The sequence below is a fragment of the Pseudorasbora parva genome, chromosome 8 (assembly GCF_024679245.1).
Source record: "Pseudorasbora parva isolate DD20220531a chromosome 8, ASM2467924v1, whole genome shotgun sequence".
In the NCBI taxonomy this organism is placed as follows: domain Eukaryota; kingdom Metazoa; phylum Chordata; class Actinopteri; order Cypriniformes; family Gobionidae; genus Pseudorasbora; species Pseudorasbora parva.
In genome coordinates, this window is record NC_090179.1 from 26877842 (window position 1) to 26902841 (window position 25000).

The 25000-nt window shown below is 39.9% G+C and overlaps 1 protein-coding gene across 5 annotated transcripts in view; it reads right to left on the reverse strand.

Moving 5' to 3' along the window:
* bcas3 (BCAS3 microtubule associated cell migration factor) overlaps positions 1 to 25000 on the reverse strand; it is a 268620-nt gene that overhangs the window by 11981 nt on the left and 231639 nt on the right. For all 5 annotated transcript variants that reach the window (XM_067450579.1, XM_067450578.1, XM_067450577.1 and 2 more), the window contains one exon: positions 11003 to 11170. In XM_067450579.1, coding sequence (XP_067306680.1) covers positions 11003 to 11170 — 168 coding nt within the window. The remainder of the gene's footprint in view (positions 1 to 11002; positions 11171 to 25000) is intronic.

The window sequence follows — 25000 nt, forward strand, 5'->3', positions numbered from 1 at the left end:
ACTGTGACAGACACTAATGCGAATTATGAATGATAAAACTTTCAGTTCTAAAAAATTGATCACATTTATGACCATGACCACACTCTCAGATTTCACTTTGCTGCTATGTTTCTAACTAGAACACAGTGAGTTTAGTGCATGTCGAAATGAAAGCATATTCATGTTCCTGCATGTAATGTCCGAACTCAACGAGGCTCTAGTGTAGCATTACCACAGAGGTGTGAATGACTCTCCACACATACACTTATAGGTTTAAATGATTAATCTTCATCTCAGATACACTTTTTTATTTCCTTCCCTTTCACTGAAAGAATGTGAAGGTGATGAATGAATCGGAAGAACAAGGGAAAATGTTGCAAGGAAATGTGAGAGGAAACGTTGTTCTCTGACACATGACGCTAACATCTGCCGTGTCCAATACAACAGTGGCTCAAGCTATTTATAAAAAAGCAAAAAATAAACTAGATTTGTACTTTAACTGTAAAAAATGTAAATGGTGCTTGTCTGTGCAAACTCCATCTGTAAATTGCTAGGGTGTTCTGGGTGTTGCTATGCAGTTGCTAAAAGTATTCAGTGTTTTTTTATCACTTTTATATGTGATTGCTAGTGAGGTGCGTTAGCTCTGAGGTTGTTAATTAATGGTGTATATACTTCTGTAGAAGCTATTAGTCTATATTAATATATAGTCTATATTAATATATATACATATATTAATATATTCCTGCAAATGACATACTGTATACACTCCCACTACCTAATAGTGTGTGTGTATATATATATATATATATATATATATATATATATATATATATATATATATATATATATATATATATATATATATATATATATATATATATATATATATATATATATATATATATATATATATATATAATCTTTTTTTCCCAATTAGTTTTAAAATAATATTTATCATCATCATGTATTTATCTGATTTTCATCATTTGCAGTGCTTCATGGGATTGTAGTTTCCTCATTAAAGTAATTGTTGTTATTAAAAGTCCAATTTTCAAAAACGGTTTAACTTTAAATTAAAGTTATAATGTTGTGGCTTACTTTGGAGCTGGTTGGCTTGATTCATGCACTGTTGCACTTATATGGATGCTTGCCTTAGCAACACCACTAATGACTTTCAAATGACTTATATTGTAATCCGATTGGTTTATTTGAACTGATTCTGAATAGTATACAGTGATAGCAAACTTTTCAAATGTGCTAAATGTACAAAGCATGGCCAAAATCCATTAAGATAAACATGACTGATTCTTTATTTATCGCACAGGGTACAAGTAGACCACAGGCGCTGAATAAAAACCCAAGTCAAACAAAATCACTCAGATTCTGCCAGCATTAAGAAGGTCTATTACTGCTAGCAGAGTAATTGGTTAAATAGTTGCTCAAGGCGCAGGTCTCAAATTTAAGCCAGTGGAATGGAAGGCTCATGCCATTTACAATTACAAACCACTCAGGCTGGTGGCTTAATTTGAGTTTTGATTCAATTAGTTGATTTAATTGCTGTCCATATTGCTTTATGTCTCTTTGATTGATGGGCACGGTCAGCATGACGGCCACGGAGTCGTACGCCATGCCAATCTTGAGATGTGGGGCCAGCGCGCGCAAGCGCACACACACACACACACACACACACACACACACACACACACACACACACACACACACACACACACACACACACACACACACACACACACACACACACACACACACACACACACACACACACACACACACACACACACTCTCTCTCTCTCTCTCTATCTCTCTCTCTCTCTCTCTCTGATGGACTGAGGTCCACTAAAGCCTTGTAGCCCAAGGAGGAATCCTGCACTCAGTCTTTAATTGAAAAGGACCATTGCTCACTCACTTGCCCCGAAGCTCAAGCTCGCACATGCTCACTAACACCACACCGGACGACGGCGCTTTAAAGCTGAGCTTTTATCTACCCGCCACAAACACATTAGAAAATAAACAGCAATGCATTTTCTGCTTTGCATAATTGCCATTTTGCTTTGCATTAGTCAGATCATCACTAAGAAATTAAATAATAGCACTAAATGATGTTGTCCTCTTTGAGCACATGATCACCTGAAAATGCTAGAACGCCTCTAGAGGAAGAAAGAGAAAATGTTTATTCACAGCACCTAGAGAGGCGTGTGTGAGTGCTTTCCTAAATGTGAGGCCATTAGAGCATGTGTGTGTGTGTGTATGTGTGAAAGGGAGGCAGCGACACAGGCAGTGACAGTCACACTCTCCATCCCTCGCTCGCTTCACGTCCTCTCTCCTTTTTTCACTTTCCTGGAAAGTGCTGCAGTCAGGTCAGTGATCTCATATCGGTGTGGACCGTTAGCGCTGTAACGCCTTTCAGCTGCGCCTTCAAGAAACCCCTCCATTATGTCCTCTATCACTAATTCATGCAACCTCTTTTACTGATATATATACAGCACACGTGTAGATGTGAAAGGAGAGGAAGGGAGAGTTTGCGAGAAAGAAGTGAAGAAATAAAAGAGGAAGGTAAGTGTGGTATTGAATAATGAACTCCTCTTCATACCCTTGAGAGGCTAAACACAGTAAATGCCTTACGAGTCCGGATCAGTTGTGGAATCGCAGCTTCGAGTCGGCCTGACACGTAGCATGTCTCACCGACACCTGCCTCTTGCTTCCATTTGCGGCGCTCTCAAATGCCTGACACTTTCGTCATGTTTCACCAACACCATGTCTAGACATCCTGGAACATCTTTTAAAAGTGCTCCTTCTACCCCCTCAGCTCTCTTGATTTCTTTTTCTCTTCTTTCTTTCCGAGCCGCTATTTTCTGACTGTCGCTCCCTTGAGCGAGCTGTTAAGTGCAGTCTCAAAAAATCCCACAAAAAGCCCATTTACTGCAAGCTTCGGTTTCTACCCTCAGTCCCTGCTTCTGTCCCTTTCTTTACTGTTTTAGTAACTAGTTTGTAGGCTAGAAGAACAACGAGGGAAAAAAGCAGGGAATATAATAAATGATACAATGATATCCAGGCCCAATGTGTCACTGATGGATTGGGGCAGAGAGAAAGAAAGAGAGGCTTTGAATGCAGGAATTCTTCTTCATCGTCTCACCCTGTCGCTGCACATTACTCTCAATCCCTTGTTTGAACTGAAGAGACTGACCATGGGATGAATGGGTGAGTGCTGTAGGGAGGAAATAATGATTGTGTTCCTGTTTTCACACTTCATTCCCCTCCTGGCCACCTCACCATGCAGCCATGCACTAATACCACCTCACTTTCTACAGTCTTTTATAGTCGAACACTTTTATAGTCGAACCCACCAACCTTGTTTTCAATCTCTCTCTCTCTCTCTCTCTCTCTCTCTCTCTGCTATAACCACAGAGATATCTGTATTTGTGTTCCTCATCTCAGAGAGTGTAAGTAATGATGTCAGCTACAGCTGAGCTCAACATCAGGGTCAATGGCACAGTAAAATCACTGAGAGCTGCAGGCCCTATCTTCAGTAACAACTACACAGGTCAGATCAACAAAGCATGCAGAAATGGACCTAATATTCCTATTCCCACAAATGTAGTGCCACATGAAAATAGGTAGTTTAAAGAAAAGGAAGGTTTAAATTACACATGGATGCATTTTACCAGGCACTGCAAAGCAGCTAAACACTTTTACCAAAGCTACAGTCTTTAAGTGAAACTTCATGGTCCAGCACACTTCTACTGAGGAACTTGTGTTTGGCAAGAGATTGAGCAGACACAGATTAGCGCTGGGCTTGTTTATGCAATCCATCGTCCGTGCGCTGCGTATAGGTGGCGGATGATTGATTAGCGCAAGCTAAGTCCTTTGCACAGCGAGTGACTGGGCTGCTGTGCTTTCAGCTGTGTCTTGTTGATCCAGTGATGGTTATCGTGCCACATTAAAATGAGCCGTGACATTAAGATATGGAACGGTCTCTCTGATAATAGCTTACGGTTTGGCAAAAGAATACTTGTGAGTTAGTCCAATTTAAACAGGGACTATTACTGTCATTAACCAGGTAAGCAAACAATGGTGGTGTTTCAGTAAGCCAGTATGAAACTACCCCAATGTATGCTGGGATAATCTGCTATGACATTACAGTAACCTGGAATAATGACATACAAATATGCCTGTTGCATATCACCAACTCAAGGCCTGTTAGATTCATGCTCAAGCATAATTCTCAATCAAACTAAATATTTCTGTTAGCATTCATGAAATAATTAGTAGCATGTGAGGCTCATTCTGTGTTAGCATTAACACAAACATTTAAATCTACTTTAAGTTCGACATAAAGCTCAAAACACCAGCTTCGTAAGTCAGCAGGGAGACATTCACATTTCTGCACGGACGTAGGGTGGAAAATCAGCTGATTTCTGTAGAATGAATTAAAACTGTGCAATGTTTAAGCTGGGAATACTACATTCTTATTATTAGCGTACCATCAAATTAGCCAAAATATTAAATAAACAAACACGCAAATGCTTAGGAACTTTCTGAATGATGTAATTTCGATCTTTTGGAACTGTCTGTGGATTTCTGTACGTGCGAGTCCACTAATAACCAATCCCTGGTCAGATAATTAACCCAGCCATAAAGCCAGTTCAAACAGAACCTGACAATTTTATGAACTTAAATTATGGCAACTAGTATGCAAAGACTTTAATTGTTATTGATGAAGGGTTTGATGACTTTGGAGAAGTTGGAAAACAAACATCCTGCTTCTTTCATGAGTGTTAACAGCCAATCGAAAGGAAGACAGATCTTTGGCGCCCTGGAGAGTCTGGCCATTGGAGAAGTATGTACAGATGAGTGTTACTGGCGGATGTAAGTGCATTGTTCCTAGTTTCGTGACAAAAGCTCTAATCATCATCAAGTTCAGTCGGTCACAGTTCAGCCAGCTCAGTGGTGGTCACAGCATGTATGAGTCCATTTATGTTGGGAAAACTATGCTCACGTAAATGTGTTCTTTATTTCACCAGTTTCCATGCATGACTGATTTATGGAGCAGCCATGTAAATGCTTTTATAATGAAGCTTCAGTGTGCATGACAGTGTTGGGAAGCTACTTTTAAACTGCAGCTTCATATTTATAAATGAAAGTAGTTGAACTACAGTCAAGCTGAATAAGTAGTTAGCCACTCTATGAATTAATTGAGTGAGAGAGAGAAATAGATAGATAGATCAAGAGAGAGAGTCTTTGTGTGTGGATTTATGAGTATTTTCCAGTGTGTATGTACCTGTTTTGCTTTGACAGTAAAGTGCCCTGAGGGTCGAACTGAATAATCAAGGATGAAGATGAAGATGAAGAAGAAAAAAGAAAGAAAGGGTGCTTAAGAGCTGTCGCTAACATCCTCTTCGCAATGAAGCTATTGTGGGATCTCCGTCAAGAACACAACAACCCATAGGCCTATATATATTTGGTTCAGTAGGCAAGAAAGGGGAGTCCTTTCAACTTTCACACCGCCATACAGAACATACAATCATGCATTCAAATGTATTAATCAAAGCAGCAGCATAAACACCATAGCAGCATTGATATACATTACAAGTTATGACAACACGACTACACCTTCATGAGAAAACAATAGAAATCTCAATTAGAGTGAAAACATTTAACTTGAAACACTACATTTCTAATAAAAATAGATTTACTTAAAACTCCAGCTTTCAAACTGAACCAAATTAACTGATTCCATGCGAGAGACAACATATTTGCTGAAGCATTTTGTTTAAAGGCAGACAGTGTATTAGCATTATCAAATTTTTAAGAGTCATGTCTACATCACTACTACTTTCTGAGAGCTCTGTAAGGGCGATGGAGGGGATTTGAGCATGTGCTCACATTGCTGTAGGCTTAACGGGGAAATAGATATAAATGTGTTTTTTTGGGGCGGCTGGAGTAATAAGGAATGACAGAGACATAATCCCTGTGTGTAACCTCAGTAAACACTGGCAGCGGTGGTGTGGGGAGGGCTACTGCGGCTGACAGGGTTGAGCCCTGTCCTATTCCCCCTGCTTAAATGGAATTTACGTTGGGTTAGCACCAATGAGAAAAATCCAATTTGCAACATTATGCCGCTGACCGAAATCTAATTATAAGATGACTGCATTTCAAGAGTTTTCTCTTACATTCCATTCTGTTAGGTTAGGAGCCTTGCGTTACGGCAAACTGAGTCTTGAGTTCACCCCCTATCACCTGCATGGGAAGAAATTCCTTGCTCTCAAAGAAATTTCCCAAATTTCATCGATGGTCAGCCAGGCAAGTATGGGAAATTCGAGGACTGGAGGATGGATAGAATGAAACATGGAGAAGCATTTAGTGACTGATAAAGAAGAAGAAGAGTCAGAGATGTCCCCTGACGCTACAATCCTCTCCTGAAGATGTGCTTGTGCGTGAGGAGATGCTAAGTGTCAAACCATCTGCTTTCGACCCTTCAAAGAAGCTCCCGACTTAACCTGCCTTATTAAATGGAGCGTCCTGCAACTACAAAGAAAGCAGCTCAGGTATTGCATACGCAGATGCACTGGCTCACCCACAGCTCAACGACACAATCCCACACTGCTTTACAACTGATCAGATAATTCCCCCATCAGCCATAAAGTCATGCCTAGATAGCAAACGTTATTCTGTGAAAAAACCTAAGAATAGTGTTATGGCACTTACATACTGGAGTAGGGGTTTTCAAAATAGAGTCTGAGAAGTTTAGAGACCAATAAATAATTAAATAAAAATTATTATTATTTAATAAAAATCACACAGTAATCTGATTGGTAGCCGTGGGAGCGGAACGAGGCCACTGGAGCGAATGCTAATAAAAGACACCTGTGATACACACCAGTCTAGATCAATATTAGACTATCACATCAATAAAAACTGGATTACTTGTGTTGCTAAATGGCATGCAATTAATTTTAAAATAAATTGTAAGGTATCCAAACAGTTATTGGTCCAATAAAACACACATGTATATTAAAATGTCTTTGGTATAGTGTAGTCTAAAGTACCGACCGCGATACCAAATCAGTACTGAAATGTTAAAAATGTGACGCTTCGAGCGCTGTTGAGCTGTAATCGTAAATACCTCTGACTGGCCATTGTGCTCACGCTCATTGGATGTGCCTGTGATTGGCTACAATGATCAACGCACGGCAGTGATTTGAAAGAACACGGAAGTGTATAGAAAGTGTTTTGAAAGCAGGAGCAGGAGCATTTGAAAGCACAAGCAGGTGTCAACCAGCGGACCAGTAGGCTGATAGACGCCTGCATTCAAAAGCTCTTTGTTTATCTTTGCAAGTGCTCTGTGAAAAGCATCATTGATGTATTTTTACAACATGTTTGTAAAGTGCTGATCGCAGTAGCCAAATCACAGACATTTGATGAGCGCGTGAGCACAATTGCCAGTCAGAGGTGTTTACGATTCCGCTCAACAGCGCTCAAAGCGTCACATTTTTAAAGGTGTCATGAACTGGCTTTTTAAATGTTTTTATACTGTTGTCTGAGGTCAACTAATGATGTTCGTGCCATTTTTCCATTCAAAAACATCATAACCAAGTAATAGTAAGTCATAAATAAGTAATAGGCTATTTTCTACACTGGCTTTGGGGCTTTCTCCAAAACGCTGGGTTTTGGTGGGCGTGACGCACTGGAGACTTGGAAGTAAACGTCCACGGCTAGGATTGGATAAGATTTGCATATTTAATGAGCTTCAGCTCCACTGTCATTTCACATGAGGGAGAGGAGAGATTGAGGGAGAAGCGGCAAACAGAATGATTCTCTCGATCACAGAGTTCGTAAATGTCTTTATCAAACAAACACAATGATTTATTTCTCATCGACCCGCGATTGATTGGACTATTATTTTTATATTACACATAGCCCGCAATATCGGACGATATAAGTGCAAACCGCGTGCACACATACATACATGTGCGTGTGCGCCGCCCTTCAGATGTCAACAAGAGAGAGCGAGAAAGAAACAATAGCAGAACAAGAATGGAATATAATGAGATTCATCGGCCTGCTGGGCTTTGTCCAGCGTGCTAAAGTTATGCTCTGTTAGACATAATAATGTGTTCTATAACAATGCAATACTATTATAGCCTAGAAATCTAGACGCACCCTAGCGGCAGCAAATCTAATCTGCCCGCGAGTGTCGTCTAGCAACTCTCAATACCCTTCTGAGCTGTATTCGCCTAACTCTTGCCGGGCCAATCACATCGTGTATAGAGTCGGTGAGCGGGGCCATAATGACGACGGCCGAGGTGCGTTTGCGTGCTTCTAGTAAACACAGAAACTGGCGAACGGCGGTCTTTCGAATCAGCTTTGACCACGACTCTGGAAGACTTGGAGTTAAGCTTTTCTCTGAGAAAAGAACGGCACTGAAGTCATTCTTAAAAAGGAAAGATGTGTTCGGAGTTTTGCTGACCGGATACGGCGAATGTTTAATCTATCAACGAGCTCTGTTTCACCTTCGTTGCTCTGGTTGGTTGTAGCGCTATCCTATCGCGTGCAGAGGGAGTTTGAAAGACAACCGTTTATCCCGCCCCTCGGATTGAGCCCTGTCAATGGTGAGTTTCCAGACCAAACATCTTGATGTGGATCTGGCTTGTCAGGCTAATACTATTACATATAAAAACGCGTTTTACTCACATAAGTGTGTTGCACGATTCTTGTTGGATCCAAATCCAGCATCGACCAGAGATTGGTTTACAAACGATTCCGCAGTGAAATGAAGTGAACATGTCTTCCCCACGTGAGCTGGAACTTAATTTAAAATAAAGTTCAACCACACATTCCTAATATTAAGATCCGAAGGAAGCTTATGCAGCGACTGTGTTCTTCCACAACCAGGAATAGCGCAATATCTTAATCTTCCTCTGCATGTTTATTGTTGTTGACCAGCTAGCACGAGCCCGCCATGAGTCGGTGGGTGAGGCTACTGAATTAGACGCGCTGTAGAGGCGGTGTTTCGTTGCGCAATGACGTCAGTACGAAGCACAGGACTGTTTGCTGCAAAAGCTTTTCTTTGACTAACAAGGAAGTTCAGCTCTGAAACTTGCAGGATATTCTTATATTACCACGACCTTTAATTTATCAAAAGCTTAAGGGAAAGTTGATTTCTCAATTCATCACAATTCACAATTTATCTTTAACTTTTGGTCACATGTTGCCTTTACAAATGCCCATTGAAATCAACAAATTCATAGCATTCTCTTACACCCTGTCAAATCTAGTCGAGATATAAACACATTGCATTATGTCGCGCATGAATCTTGCAGGAGTTACCATCTAGACACAACCCAGACACGACCCATGACAACAAATGAAGAGGGTACTTTGGATGACTATAGGGTAATTACCAATATTCGGCCGTTACTCTCAGCACTTACTGCCACATTAGTCTGTACCTTCAACAAAGACCCAAATGGGAATGGTTTGATCTCTTAAAGTCTGGCACTGATCCTTAACTGCAGCCGGACGTCTGGGTGAAAAAGACACAGACTGACATAAATGATGGCTAGTGCTCATCAGAGGCTCCAGCACCCTGTCCCCCGCCACCATGCTGCTTATTTAGAGCCTCTCGCTGCAATCCATTTTTCGCCCGTTCTCTGGGTCTCCTGCTTCAGGAGATGCTTAACGTTACGTTCATCCGCCAGCCCGTGGGGCCAAAAGTTGAGAGTAATGTGATCAGTAATGAATTTTGTGTTACATTAGGCTGTATAAATGGACGGACAAGCGCAGACTACAAGTGTCCGGGAGTCGGGCTTAATCTAATGATGCAAAAATAGAGACAGAACCAATTATGGAGAAGGCCAACTCGGTGCTGCTGCAGGGACTGCAAATGAATAGGTACAAATCAAATTAGTGCCTAATAGACGCGCTACGAGAGAGGGTCAGTCGATGCTAAATGCATTAGGGCCTTGTGACCTCGCTGCTCCAAGCAGCGGCGTCCAGGATCCAACCTCCATCTTCCCCAGATATCAAAGAAAGTCTTGTTCAGATGAGGGGGAGGGCTGGAGAGCAGCAGCTTCCTAAATGAGTTAAACATTTGGATTGTCAAGAGTGGCAATTTCCCCTCTCATTTTGCTCGCTCTCTCCCTCAATGTGAATGACCTAATTTGTTATTGTAAAACCTCTGAAATGTGTCTTTTCCAAGATCTGTACGAGAAATCACCTAAATACGCCAGGACGTATTCTTATCTCTGTGTAATTCGAACAGGATTGAGGATGAGTAACTGATTCCCATAGTCACTGGAGGTATTAGCAAGAGCAAATCGAACTAAATGGGGTTTACCACTTTAACTTCTGAGGGAGTTAGTTTGCTTTGAACTTAATGAGCTACTAATGAGAAGAACAAACTTGGCTGATGAAAAGGAAAACTAATACCTGTTTTTTTTTTTATTTTTATATATACAGTTATCATTACATATTCAGCTTTATTCTTTCATCTGTGCTTTTGAACATCACATATAGTTTCAAACTTACCTTCATGAATACATTTTGAGAAATATCTTTGTTTTTAATTTGTACTATGACTTTCATTATTTAAACAAATACTTTATTCAAAATATAATCTTTTGTGTTCCACAGAAGAATGAGTCATAAAGGTTTGGAAGGACATATAGGTGAATAAATGATGACATTTTTGCATGAAATATTATTTTCAATCTTTGATATTAACTGCTGCTTTTAGGGGTATATTATCTGATGTTCATTGGCTACAATGGAAAAAAAAATGGCGTACAAACAACTTTTACCCAGACCTTGCTAGTAAATTTCACAAATAATTGCAAAGAATAGGGATTTAATTAAATGGGAAGTTTTGAAGTATTCCAGTACAGTAAATAGTATTCTCTTGTAAAATCTACTCCAACTTTACAACTTCAATAAAAATGCTTTTTCCCCAGTTTATATGTTGTGTGTAAGGCACCATACCATTAGTGAGAGTGTACGTGCTCACCTGTCCCCGAGCCTACAATGTCTCTGCTGGGCGACTCAGACATTGCATCCGCCAGCCTCTCCTTCAGGCCCTCTTCCGTGGCTTCCACAGAGGACATGTGACGCAGTCCGAAACTCTCAGGCCAGCTGCCACACACCTCCAGCAGGGTGACGCTGCGGTCAAACATGCCTGCCAGAGAAAAACGATAGAGAACAACAGTTCAAACCACCATTTTGATTCACACTGCATTACAGCTCATTACAAGTTAATTTTATCACGGCAAACTGCATTTTTTTGTCCTTTATAATAGTTCTTTTTCAGATTGTATGATATCTCTGATGATGATACCTAAATTGTTAAAAAGTAACATTGTACTGGCTTGAATACATGTTTGAAATCTAAATACATAATGAAGCTGAAAAGTGTCTATGGCCATGCTGGTGTAACTCGGAGGTCATAAACGGCTATCTGTGTTTCATCTGGCACACATAGCAGCTAAAGCCCCGGCCGAGCCCCCCTACCTTCCTCTGACAGGGATAGCAAAGAGGAAATGACTGACCCCTGAAAAACACCACTGTGGGCCGATATGACTTCAAACAAAAACACTGGGCTCATTTTTCCCCCCAGCAATAAGCGCCTTGGCCAATAAAATAAATATTGCATAAGGAGGGGGGTGTGAAGGAAGCGCAGTTCGCCTGTCTCGCATGATGCTGCATTTCAGATGGTGGCATTACCGGTGTATCTTTCTATTACAGATACCTGCCGCATGAAATACAGCTGCTTTATCTGAATGGCCTATAGGGAGACCCTTTGATCTGCAGGCCAACGGCTATCTGGCCTTGTCTGGCCTCCCCTGCAAACCCTCAACCACACTCGAGGCCACTGACAGGCGCTAATGCGTGGCGAAGAGAGGAGCGCAGGCGGCCGGTGGCGCAACGCTGATAGGGAGGCAAGAGGCCTGCCGTTATCTGCAGTAAAACACCAGCCCGGCCAGACTCACAGACAGCAGATAACTTCATACCACTTCATAAAAAGCTGTTTGTCTTGTGTCTCCCATTGACTCGTCAAAACACTGAAATCACCAGAGTCAACAGGCCTACCATCAAAGCAACTTCCTGCAGGATGAGGCCACTGAACACACCAGAACCAACGGCTCTGAATGTCGAAAGATAATACATAATATAGAGAACACACACACAAACACACATACACAAGTATACATATATTGAATTTTGCCATTCTTTGATAAATAGAAAGTTCAAAAGAACAGCAACTATATGAAAAACAAATCTTATGAAAAGTGTTAAAGTCTTTACTGTCCCTTTTGATCAATTTATTGTGTCGTTGCACAAAACAATTTTTAATTAAAGACTAAATACAATCTTACTGACCCCAAACTTTGATGCCTCAGCTTACTGGTTAGTAACCTGTTCAGTGCATCCAGAAAGTATTTTATAAATAAGTACAAATAAAAAAAAAAATATATATATATTTAAAAAAAAAAAGAAATCACATGTACATAAGTATTCACAGCTTTAGCTCGATACTTCGTTGAAGCACCTTAGGCACCAATTACAGTCTCAAGTTTTTTTTGTGTATGATGCTACAAGCTTGGCACAGCTATTTTTGGGCAGTTTCTCCCATTCTTCTTTTTAGGACCTCTCAAACGTCAGCATCAAGCTTCAGATGCCTTTTGGCAAACGGGCTGTCATGTGCCTTTTACTGAGGAGTGGCTTCCATCTAGCTTCTCTACCATATAGGCCTAATTGGTGGAGTGCTGAAGAGATGGTTGCTCTTCTTAAAGGTTCTCCTCTCTCCACAGAGAAATGCTGGATCTCTGTCAGAATTACCATTGGGTTCTTGATCACTTCCCCGACTAAGGCCCTTCTCCCCCTGATCGCTCAGTTTGGCTGGGCAGCCAGCTATAGGAAGGGTCCTGTGGTTTCACAGAGGTCTACAAACAATTCCTTTGACTTCATGGTTTGTGCTTTGACATGCACTGTTAACTGTGGGACAGGTGTATAACATGATGCACCTGAGCTCAATTTTTAGTGTCATGGCAAAGGCTGTGAATACTTATGTACATGTGATTTTTTATTTTTTATTAATTCGCAAAAAGATTTCAAACAAACTTCTTTCATGTTGTCATTATGGGATATTGTTTGTAGAATTGAGAAGAAAAAAAAATTATTTAATCAATATTCGAATAAGGCTGTAACAAAAAAAAATGGAAAAAGTGAAATGCTGTGAATACATTGCGGATGCACTATAAAACACCAGACTAGAGCAAAGTGCTTTTTTTCTGTCAGGATCATTAAACTGCTGAAAGCAACATAAGGCACCTTTAAACAAGTTTGTGAAGCTAAAGTGCGCACCTCTGTGAGAGTTATTTTAAAGCAGTCCAACAGCTGAAGGGGAACGGCACAGAGGATGTGGGGTCAGAAGTTCATTCTCACCAACAGGGACGATCTCTTCATCAGAATGGCTGACAGCCGCCACAGCCCACATTCCACATTATTCACACCCGTCAGAGCTCAGCCTCACCAATTCAATAATAAAAAGCCTGCTGCAGGTTCTGGGTGAGACAAAAGGCCTGAGCTGACCCACGTGGATCCTCGCATGTTCCTCTCACTTTTAATTCTTCACTTGGAAATCCTGTCTGAACCACTGAGGTATGAGGACTTGATGTTAATAAGTAACAGGCAGGAGAATATTTTTTTTTTATCATCATAAAACTCATGTTGGTTAGTGGTCTCCTAGATGTTGCAGACCGTAGAGCTACTTATCTAATTTTTGAGATTTTCTTTCTTTAGTACAGAGAACATTCACCTTGACAGCGTACAGGGTTACAGCAGGCTTACTGAGGCATGCAGGACACACACATTATCCTGTTTCTGGGCTACAAGGGGCACCAGAGAAGCGTAAACACCTAAAAGAACAGCAAAGGTGGGACTAATTCAATTAGGTTTTATTAAGGGGCCATAAGTGAAATTGAGCTAACAAGCAATTATCCCCAGGAAAGTGTGTGAGACTTGTGTAATGTTGCTCACTAGCATCTAAAAAACAAACAGCCTGCTGGTGGAAAACAGGCAGTGTGTAAATCACGGGTTGTCATCTGCTTGAACTGTCCCTGCCGAGAAGACCTCCACCTTTTTTGGCCTTTTGCCACTTTTATTTAGAAGAGGGCAGACAGAGGACGGGAAATGATAGGGAGAGAGAGGTGGATCAGGAACAGGAAGTGCCCACATGATCTACACACTGTATGTGTTGGATCATGTGTACTAACCACGATAAGTGTTTTTTCTTAGATTAATGTACTTCTTACACAAAAGAAAGTAAAAGTTGACTTTTATTAAAAAATAAAATCTTTAACAGTATATAATAGGTGTCTCTCTCTCTCTCTCTCTCTCTCTCTCTCTCTCTCTCTCTCTCTCTCTCTCTCTCTCTCTCTCTCTCTCTCTCTCTCTCTCTCTATATATATATATATATATATGAAAATAAGTATTTGAAAACCCTGCTATTTTGCAAGTTATACAATTTATAAAATAAAATAAAATAAAATAAAATAAAATAAAATAAAATAAAATAAAATAAAATAAAATAAAATAAAATAAAATAAAATAAAATAAATAAAATAAAAGTGGAATTCTGTCAGAATTTACTCACCCTCATTTTGTTCCAAACCTTTTAGAAAGAAAGACTTTCTGTTGAACATAAAAGAAGATATTTTGAAGCATGTTGGTAACATTGACTTCCACAGCAGGAAAAAAAGTACAATGTTAGCTGTCTGGTTAGTTACCAACATTCTTCAAAATATCTTCTTTTGTATTCAACTCATATAGGTATATAAATATATATATAAACAACACAAAGGTGAGTAAATTATGACAGAATTTTTGGGTGACCTATAATAGTATATTCAATTATTAACAACGAATTAAATTACTAAAAAACAGGACTTGACACCCGCCATTCCACAAATGCATGGTGGATTTCTAGCAGTGGTATGTAATGGTAAGTCAATCCTACTAGTCACTTTGGCAGGCTCAATTTTACATATAATATAGGTTATATATTTTTAATTGTATTATTTTTAAAAAGGCACCTGGAATAATAAACTATGTGCAATGTAGTGTTGTCAAAAATATATATTTGTCGATACATATCAATACTGAAATAATCTTCTATTACTAATTTTCGTTGTTTCCAAACCAACCTCTTTCACTCAATCCATTTATTTGCTCTAGATAAATATTGTTGGCATTACAAGGCTTAAATTTACTCAATCTCTCAGATTTTGTGCTCACACCTAAAGTGCGTGCACATAATGCCACCTTGTGCTAAATTAAGTTATTTTTTGCCGCCTATATATTGTGCTTAAACAATAAATTACGAATACAAAGTGTCAGTCTTGGTGTGTATTAATGTAAACACAGTGAAAGCTTCAGTGTTTTAGGTGAAAGTACAACTATATAATTGATAATAAGTATACATATATACTGTACATATAGAGAGAGATATACAGTATAATTGATCCGTGTATCACGTCTTAAAGTGACAGGAGCCTAATATTAGGGGTGTGAACCTACACTGGTCTCACGGTTCGGTTAGATTACGATTAGGATCAATTCAATATCACGATGCATTGATGATGCACCGCATCCTCGTATGCAATTGTGTCAATATATAACCGGTTATGGTCTATTACTGAACCGATACCGAATCGTCCACGTCTGCATCGTGATCAATAGAAACTATTAATTTCGACACCCCTACCTAATATACAGGTTTCTAGCCAGCTAAATTTGATATGATATTACAAAAATCGATATGTCAGTTTTTCCCCATTGTATTGATGCCAAAATTGTGGCCAGTGAAAATGCTAAGGGGCTAGTAACTGCTAGTACCTGGCTGGTGAGCAAAAAAGTTAATGTCAAGCCCTGCTAACAACTACTAAACTCAACTACCAACATTTTGGTGACAACTTTAGTAGGAAAGTAGCATGACCAGAGTGCAGTCAAGGCCTGTGGTAAACTTTATTATCAGCTGATTATGGCCTTGCTTGAGTGAGTGTCCTCTTTGAAGAGATCAAGCCATCCAACTCTGCAGATAAGAGTGACACTGGGCACTCATGCCGGCTTTATTTCCATGCCCTCCAGCTCCTCGGTGTACCCTGCTTTCACTGGCTCTCAATCAGAGACCACTTTAAAGTGCCACCGGTATACAGACACACACAGCATCACCGGCTCCTAAAAGCCAGACTGACAGTGCTGCAGACGTGCGCACCACAGCTAGAGCGATACGGACCCAAAAGCTGCCAGAAGTGTTTAGCGGCGATGTGTGAGTGTTAATGTAGATGTAAGCTCCGAGGATTATCAGTCAGATAGATGGCCATAAGGAAGTCTTTCCCGCACCTCCAAGGCCCCCTTTCCTCATTACATTACACTGCCTTTTAAATCATTTACTCCCTTGCTCTCTCTTTTCACTCTCGCTCTTTAGCTGTGAGAGTGTGAGTAATCCCATCAATACCCTTGCCGGGCTTTTACGCTCTCTTTCACACAATGGATTCCGGCTCACTCTAGCCACGGCACTCCGCCCCGCTCAAAAGCCAAGTCGGCAAACTTAGGCAAACAGAACGTCGTCTGACAATTAGCCTTAAACCTTTAATAGCGAAGAGAGCAATGCGTCGTGTGTGGCACCGGCTGCAGCTCCTTAAATTGTCAGTGTGAAAGTGTATTCAGAGACATTGTGTCTCCTATTCATAATAACAGCTTTTTTCATTCCATAAGTATGAAATGGCTCTTCCTGCAGGAGGGGGGTAAAAAATAAGGGTTAAATCCGTGATAATTCCACTAAGAGTTATGATGACCTGTTGTCTCCACAAAGGGGCTGTGAAATGATCATAGCGCTGGATCAGAATGCACCCACTGAGCCCATCTGGATTAGAAAATCCTGCCTAGGGTTCTAAACACCTTTAATAGATTAAGAGAAGCCTATGGCTTTATGTATTCATATGCTCTGCCCTTTGTATTCTGCTCCTCTAATTATATATGCTTTCAAAACACCTATTCATTCAGCTGAGAGATAGGATGGAGAAGGTGCAGAAACAGGAAGCCAAAAACTTAACCAGTACATCTGGCATAAACTATTTGGTTACTAATATTGTTCAAAATAACTTGAGACTGAGTAAATGATGACAGAATTTATATTTTTGGGTGAATTATATGACTATAGAACTAGAAATGGTTCCTAAGCACCAACTCAGCATATTAGAATGATTTCTGAAGGATCATGACTGAAGACTGGAGTAATGTTGATACAAAATTCTGCATTGCCATCATAAGAATAAAACTTTTGAATTGAAGTGAATATATTGCTCACCATCTGAATACACTTTAAATCAATTCGGCTAAAAAATATATATCCGGGTAAAATGCCACATGAAAAGGCCTGAGATACAACACTAGAAATCAATATCCTAAAGTATATATTATAAAGCATATATAAAATGAATGCCACTAATGAGTGTGGACATATACATGTGTGTTTAAACCAGTGTCCGAATACAAAAACATACAGCAGCTTTCACAAGCCCACGTGTTATTGAGTACACAGGTGCTGTGTGTGCTAATATAGAAAAGATCCATTGCATTTATGATGAAAGCAATAGGGGTAATGCTGTGATTGGTGAGGGTATCATCAGTATCAAGCCAACTGGTTCATATAGGGTCCACATCACCTTTTACCTTACATAAGAGCAATTCTTGGCAGAAGTGGGGCTGCTGAACTCATCCCCATCCACCTCTATTTCCAAGTTCAAGCCACTCTTCTCATTAGTTTCTCTCAGAAGCCCTCAGAACCCCATAACTCAACATCAAACGTCAGCATTAGCGAACGCCATAGCTGCTCCAGCCTCTGCGGTTCTTGCTTGCTGTCCGGGAAATAAACGAGGGCAGAAATGAGTGCGACCTCGCTTGGGACAACACTGCTGTGTGTTTCTTTTTTCTCGTTCCTTTGCTTCGAATAGGGGGCCGCGGGACCACGTTAATAATGAAGAGCGCCGCGGCCCCAGCAATGATTAAAGGAGAATGATACGCTTGACGCAGAGCAGACCCTGCAGGGTGTGTTTGCTGACAAACTGTCTCGCTTTCTGACAGCTCGGGCGAGAGAGCGCACTCCCATGGCCCTGTTCAGCCGGGTTCACATACATACGCACGAAAACACACTGCATACACACATCTGAGCGTTGATCGGTCGAGTCTTTCACCACTCACGCCGGAGTGCGGCACATTAGCGTAATATATGCTTCTCGGTTAAACAGCAATCACATATTAGGTGTGTCCCGATGCTTTTCTAATAAATGAAACGGATGGAGTCCGTGTAAACAGAACGTGGCCTAATGATGGAGAGCCAACGAGCGAGAAGCCGTTTTCCACGAGCCAAAGTGGCAGGGACGCCTAATTGATATGGAAGAGTATTGTATTACGCTGTAACTTAATGAGGCAGACGTCTTGTTTATGCTGAGAAGCTAATGTGTTTCACAGCTACTTGAGTGCATTCATTTCCCTGACAGGCTGGAACGTATCGAGCCCCTCCCGTGCTTGTAGGAGCCAAACCCTACGGGGCCGCACCGAACCAAGAACACAACATGATGCCAGGGCCTGACTCAACAATCAGCACTCAAAACACAATCACACCTTGGTCAAAGCAACAAAAGACAGAGTTACTTAAATTTAAGCTAATCTTCTCAACAACCATTAGCATGGTTGTGCATGGCAAAGGGTGGTAGGTAATCGCAGTTGGCAAATTGCAATATTGGTAGATAATTTCCGAGAACAGTCAGTCGCATGTGAATGTGCTCAGACTTGTAAAATGAATTGCAACTGAGCTGTTTATAAAACAACTGCACACACCACAGTTGTGCACCATTTGGAAAGTAACTAAGAATGTCATATTTTTGCTACATTTTATTAAACAGAATGCAGAACAGCAATTTCAATATGTAACGAGGTAATATTATCATGAACTGTAATTCAAAAAAATCCTTAAGCTTTCATTTGAACTATAAGCAAAGCTTGTGAAGACAAATGATTGACACAAAGACAAAATTTAGAAAAAAAGCCTTGAAGTTTGAAAGTGTATAGGCCAAATGATCGAAAGAACAAATTATCAAATGAGCAATCAACCTATTAAACAACAAGTGAACAAAGACAGACAGTCAGCCAGGCAGACAGACAGCACGTCGTCAAAGCATACTGTGTGTGTGGATGTGAACGTGTCTCAGATATATGAGAGACGTGCAAAATCTGGCGCTAGGGGTGAGTATCCACATTAATCACAATACCGCCCATCCCAGCAGACCCCATCCAGCAGACCCCATCCATCAGACCGCTGTTGCCGGCGGAAACCCGAGCCCACGCACCGCCTGAGACTGCCAGCCCGCAGTTGACGGATGGACATGGCCTTAATCCCCACATAACACAAACACACACCTGTACTCACTCTCTCTGTCAGTCTCACACACACATACTTCTAATACCTCAGAGCAATGAAGATGCACACAAGGACAAAATACAGTGTGCCTTAGGTTCATGCAATAAATTTGAAATGTAACATTCCAGTTACATCTGGTCTGACTATAGGAACATGTTCATGACATAAATAAGACTTTGCATTCATGAAATATTATATATATATATATATATATATATATATATATATATATATATATATATATATATATATATATATATATATATATATATATATATATATATATATTTTTTTTTTTTTTTTTTTTTTTTTTTTTCTAAGTAAAACTGTGATGGATTACACTTTGTGATGCCTAAATTTATATATAATTTTAATAATGGTAATGAATAGCTTAAAAAGACCATCACATAAAAATTAACGGTTTGCTGGTAGTATATTAATTATATTTAGTATAAGTATTTCATTATCCCTATATCTAGACACATTTTAAAATGTAGAAATATTATTGCATTAGATAATACAATATCCAGTCAAGCAGCTTCTTAAAAAAATATATATATATATATATATAATAATTAACATGGTACATTTTTTACCATTAGGTCCATTTCCATTTTTAGTGGATGTATGAAGACTTCAATTTGAACAAAACTGCCTGGTTTCACAGACAAGACTTAAGTTAGTCCCTGACTGAAATGCATGTTTAGGTGGTTTTAACTGAAAGCAACTTGCACTGACATATCATAAAATAAGTTTTTTTTGTCTCAAGATGAACACCAGTTATGTATTTATTAAGCATGCTTATAAAAGCTACTTCAATGTCCCAATTTAACTCAGACCTACTCCCGGCTTATTGTCACACATTTTGACAAATACTTTTTAAAGTTGAGCATTTTCACTCTGTAGTCTACAAGTCTAAAGCAGACAAATATCCCCCCCCCCCTCTTTCTCAGCATTTATTTAATGTGTTTGAATTTCCGAGGGTCTTGATAGTTCACACTTTCAGTCAGGAAATGACCCAGCACAAACATAAACTTGTGCTGCATTCTGTTTACTGTTGCTTTAGTGCACAATGAATAAATAGCAGCATGTTATTTAGATATTCTCATGCGAAATGGGAAGTCATGCTCAGGGCACTCTGGAGGCTTCATGATCTCATTTGTGATGAGGAAGGACGCTCAGACAGACATGGCGACGGTGATTCCTGCTTTTGTCCGGCTAACTAAGTTAGGATCGCACGGCCAACAATTTGTCTCATGTCCACCACTGGGGGAGGAGAGAAAACTAGAGAAAGTGAGAGAGAAAGAGTGAAGATGTGCAGAGGACAGAGGTCTCAGCTGGCTGTGAGATGGGAGGTTAGCGCTTTAGAGTTCCCCCCTCGCACAGACACGTCCACAGGGCCCTGGCCTTGTCAGATGGCATTATCTATCAGACCGGTGATGTGCACAACAGAGGCCGCACTACGGGAGAAAGTGATCTGATTGATTGGAGCCACTGTTACACCTGACTGGAACAATGGCCTGATTGGTCACCAGGTCTGCAGAACCATGGATTCTCCTCTTCAATGACAGACCAGCAGTGGACTACAAGGTTAAATCAGATTTTTGGAAAGATCTTTATAAGTTGTATTTATAAAAATGATACTGTAGCTCCAGCTCCTAAATCTGATTTGTAAAGCCATGATGAAATAGCTCGTGATCACATGTGACTGCTTATCAGCTGAACTCTACATATGAAACCGTAAACAACCTACAGTTAGGTTAGTTAATAAACGTCTTTGTTTTGCTCAACAGAAAATAAGATTTTTGAAGAATATGAGTAACCAAGTGTACTCATAACAGTGGGCCCCCTGATTACAATATGAAGTTTTGGTCTTTCAGCAGAAGTAAAAAAACAAAAAAACCTTCCAGGTTTGGAACAACTTGAGGGTGAGTAAATGATAAGCATTAAAAAAATTGGTGAACTATCCCTTTAACTGGCTTTGAATGACTGTTTAAGAGTGATGAGCAGGAGTTTAAAAGCAGCTATTCTCACTTTTCTCTCTCATTGGACAGCCGATACAAACCCTGTTATCATTGTTATTCAAAGTGGAAGAACTTTACCCTTACTATTCTTAAAAAAACTTAAATAAAAACTGTTGCAATTGAAGCAGAAAAGCAAGCTGTGGAGCTAATTAAAGGCCTAATTTAGAGAAACATATTGCTTATAATCACTTACAAACACTTCCTGCACTGTGCCGAAAGTTCAATTATAGGTTTAGTGGAAGCGAGCACCGGACCGCCGCGTTCTGATGTGGCAGCGTGAACCAGAGCCTTCTTGCAGTAATAACAGCCCTGATCTCCAGATTCGAGGGCCATACAGGGAAAGCACCACCCGTACTGCCAAGCGATCGACCCAGCAGCCAGCCTGCCGTCCCCAGGGCCCAGGCAGAGGTCATGGCCCACTTTGGTAGCAAAGAGTAGGCAGAAAGGATTTTCATTTGGACATGGTGCAATCTGTCACAATCCCATTTGATAATGAGAAATCACAGCCTAATGTGTCTTTAATCTGAGCGTTTTCGGGTTATTACATAGACTGTGCGGTCACCATTATATTTCCTTTCCACCGTCAAGTTTAAACCCTCTTAAGTGGGAGTAATCTTATTGGAGAGACAGAAGAGGGAAGTAAAGTCAGTGAGTTTAGGACTGTGAGTTGCCGGCCACTGAGGAGCATCTGATATGATGATTGAAGCCAAATCCATGTTCACCTGGGACTTCACTCATTCTCTCCTTCCAGCCCTCAAAGCTGCTTATCCCGGCCACAGTGAACATTCTAACTGGACAAACAGGCCTTCAACATCTTGTCTCAAATCTCCTCATTTGGGAGTCCAGGGTTTCCAGCAAGACGAGTTTAAATCACGCGGCAATTACGCAAGCTTTCGCGCTAAACACAGAGAATAGAGCTTTCAATTTTGCAGCCATCTTCGGATAGGAAAAAGAACGAAAAAATGATTTGTGTGCAAAAGATTTGAAAAAAAACTGCAAATGGTTCTCAAAAAGCAGAGAACAGCAGCCATTCCTTTAAACAGAAACAACCAGAGAGAGAGAGAGAGAGAGAGAGAGAGAGAGAGAGAGAGAGAGAGAGAGAGAGAGAGAGAGAGAGATAGAGAATGTGTGTGACAGTGTACGTGAATGCTGTATGGTTGCAGCCACTGAGCTATAGCCTAATAATACTTGATTTAGCCTATGTGATGTGGTTGTGCATGATTTGGCAATTGGGAACAGCCTTTATACTGTTGGAAATTGGTTTTAAACATGTTTAAAAATTATCGGGAGGTTGTGAGGTGCTCGTAACTTGCTCGTCTTGTAATTCCTCTCACACGCTGTGAACCGCGACCATCAACGATTTCCACGCGAGTGAAAAAATTGTCTGCAAGCACCGCATACGTCTGCTTTATGTCAGGGCAATAACAGAACTTTTTTGCATTTATTTTTTTTCTAAATGCAGTGATCATTTTAAAACAATGAATATACATAACTATATTATTCATGTATCTTAATTAAATACATATTTTGGATAAATAATATTAATAAAATAGCAATATTAATTTAATGTATGACAAGTAAATGAGTTTATATGACAAGCTAGTCAAATCCACTTGCATCCACAGTGATACAACTGACATTGTGTGGTTGATTAAACCTGTCTTTCACCTATAGAATGTGATGTAAATATATAAGACAGAAATGTATTGTTATAAAAGTCCATTACTAAATTAAAGGAGAGTACATCATCTAAAATTCATCATCTAAAAAACACTCAAACAAAGGAGAGACTTTCCCTGAGCTACAAAGGGTCAAGGACTTACAACAGAATCAATGCTAAGCAGCCTAAAATTAGATTTTTTAAACAAAACCTGAATGGTTAAACTGGTTAAGCAGCCAAGTGTGCATAGGCATGTATGAATGCAAATAAAATGTCGGAAGCAAGGCAGTCTGAAAAGATGGAAAAGAAAAAAGGCCTTCAGAAGGAGTAACGCTGAGCGGTAATGTGTGCAATGACATCTGGGACTGTAATCAGCCGGACGCTTTCAAGACCTGCCAAAGCAAACAAGGCAATAACAAATCCACTTTACAGATCATCGATCTGCCCTGGACCAGGCCAAACCAAATACACGAGGCCAGGAGTCTGCAAAGCAGGGTCAGTCTCTTTCTGTGACCCTTACAGTCAACCGGCCCCCTCAATATAGTGTCGCATCATCCCGCCTACTGTTAAACACACCTATTATCCAGATAATCCTCAAATACACCTGTAAACGAATGCACCACTTTAACAAACAATGATGTGAGGTTTGGCTCAGACAAAAGTCTTTTAGCACTAATATGTGAAACTTCCAATCGATAAAATCTAAATTTCCGTCAAAGTTGTGTTTGACGCCCCAGTACTCCCATACCTAATTTCTCACCACTTCTACCTATCCTTTCCATCGCAAAAGGTGCATAAAAAAATAAACAAATATCATTTTTTGATGAACTGCATATTCACAAAAGCATACAATGTACCTATCAATGATAAAATAGTTCCAGATGGAGAATAATAATAAATGAAAGGCCTGATAGATTTTTTTGAGGGGGTGACTGAGTGCAGAAACAGGGCTCTTGCACACAACTGTTTGCGCCGGGTGGAAAACGGAGAAGGTTAATCTGATTTGAGAACAGCCCAAGCAGCAGCGGTTGTGCTGAGGATGCGGCGAGAGCCAAGAGAACCGAAACAACTGGAAATTCTGCAAAAGGGAGACAAGATGAGACATACATACTCACAGAGTAAACCTACACTTTGCGACTTGAGTGAGCAAATGAGGTTCAAGGAACAAACTCCAAAAACCTGGATGGTCTAGTCCCAATTGCTGCTCAGAGAACAATCTTCAGAGGCACAGAAGAGCTACCTGAACAGAAGTTACCAAAAACAGTTTCTGGACTCTTACTGCACCCCCAAAACAAGTTAAAATTACCTGGAAAAAAATCAGCTCCCTTGAAACGGCTAATCTTGAATCAGGAACCAGTAATGTCAGATAAAGTAAAGATTTAACTGAAAACTAAGCCTATTTCTGCTCCAAAGAATGATTGATTGATTGATTGAATGAATAAATGAAAAAAAAAGAAAATGTAATTACATGCTTATTTCTAATAATTGAAACTTTATAACACCCAGTTTTGATTTTAAATAATACAACTTATTTTCATATCTGACTTTATTTCTTATACTTGTTTCACAATCATCTTTTTATTTATTTTTTTTTTACAAAAGGGTGATTTTGCTCAAACAGGCTTCAACAACAATGAAATGACAACAGATCTACACTACATCTTATTTTAATCAACAAATTATAAGCTAGACTTTAAGAACTCAAATATGATGCACACGCACCTGCCTTGATTTATGTAACATACTACTCCAGAAACATATTTTTTTCCCTACATATTTGACCTTAAATGACAATTCCCGTGTGAAATGACTTCTCAAAACTAGGAGTAAAAAAAAATACAA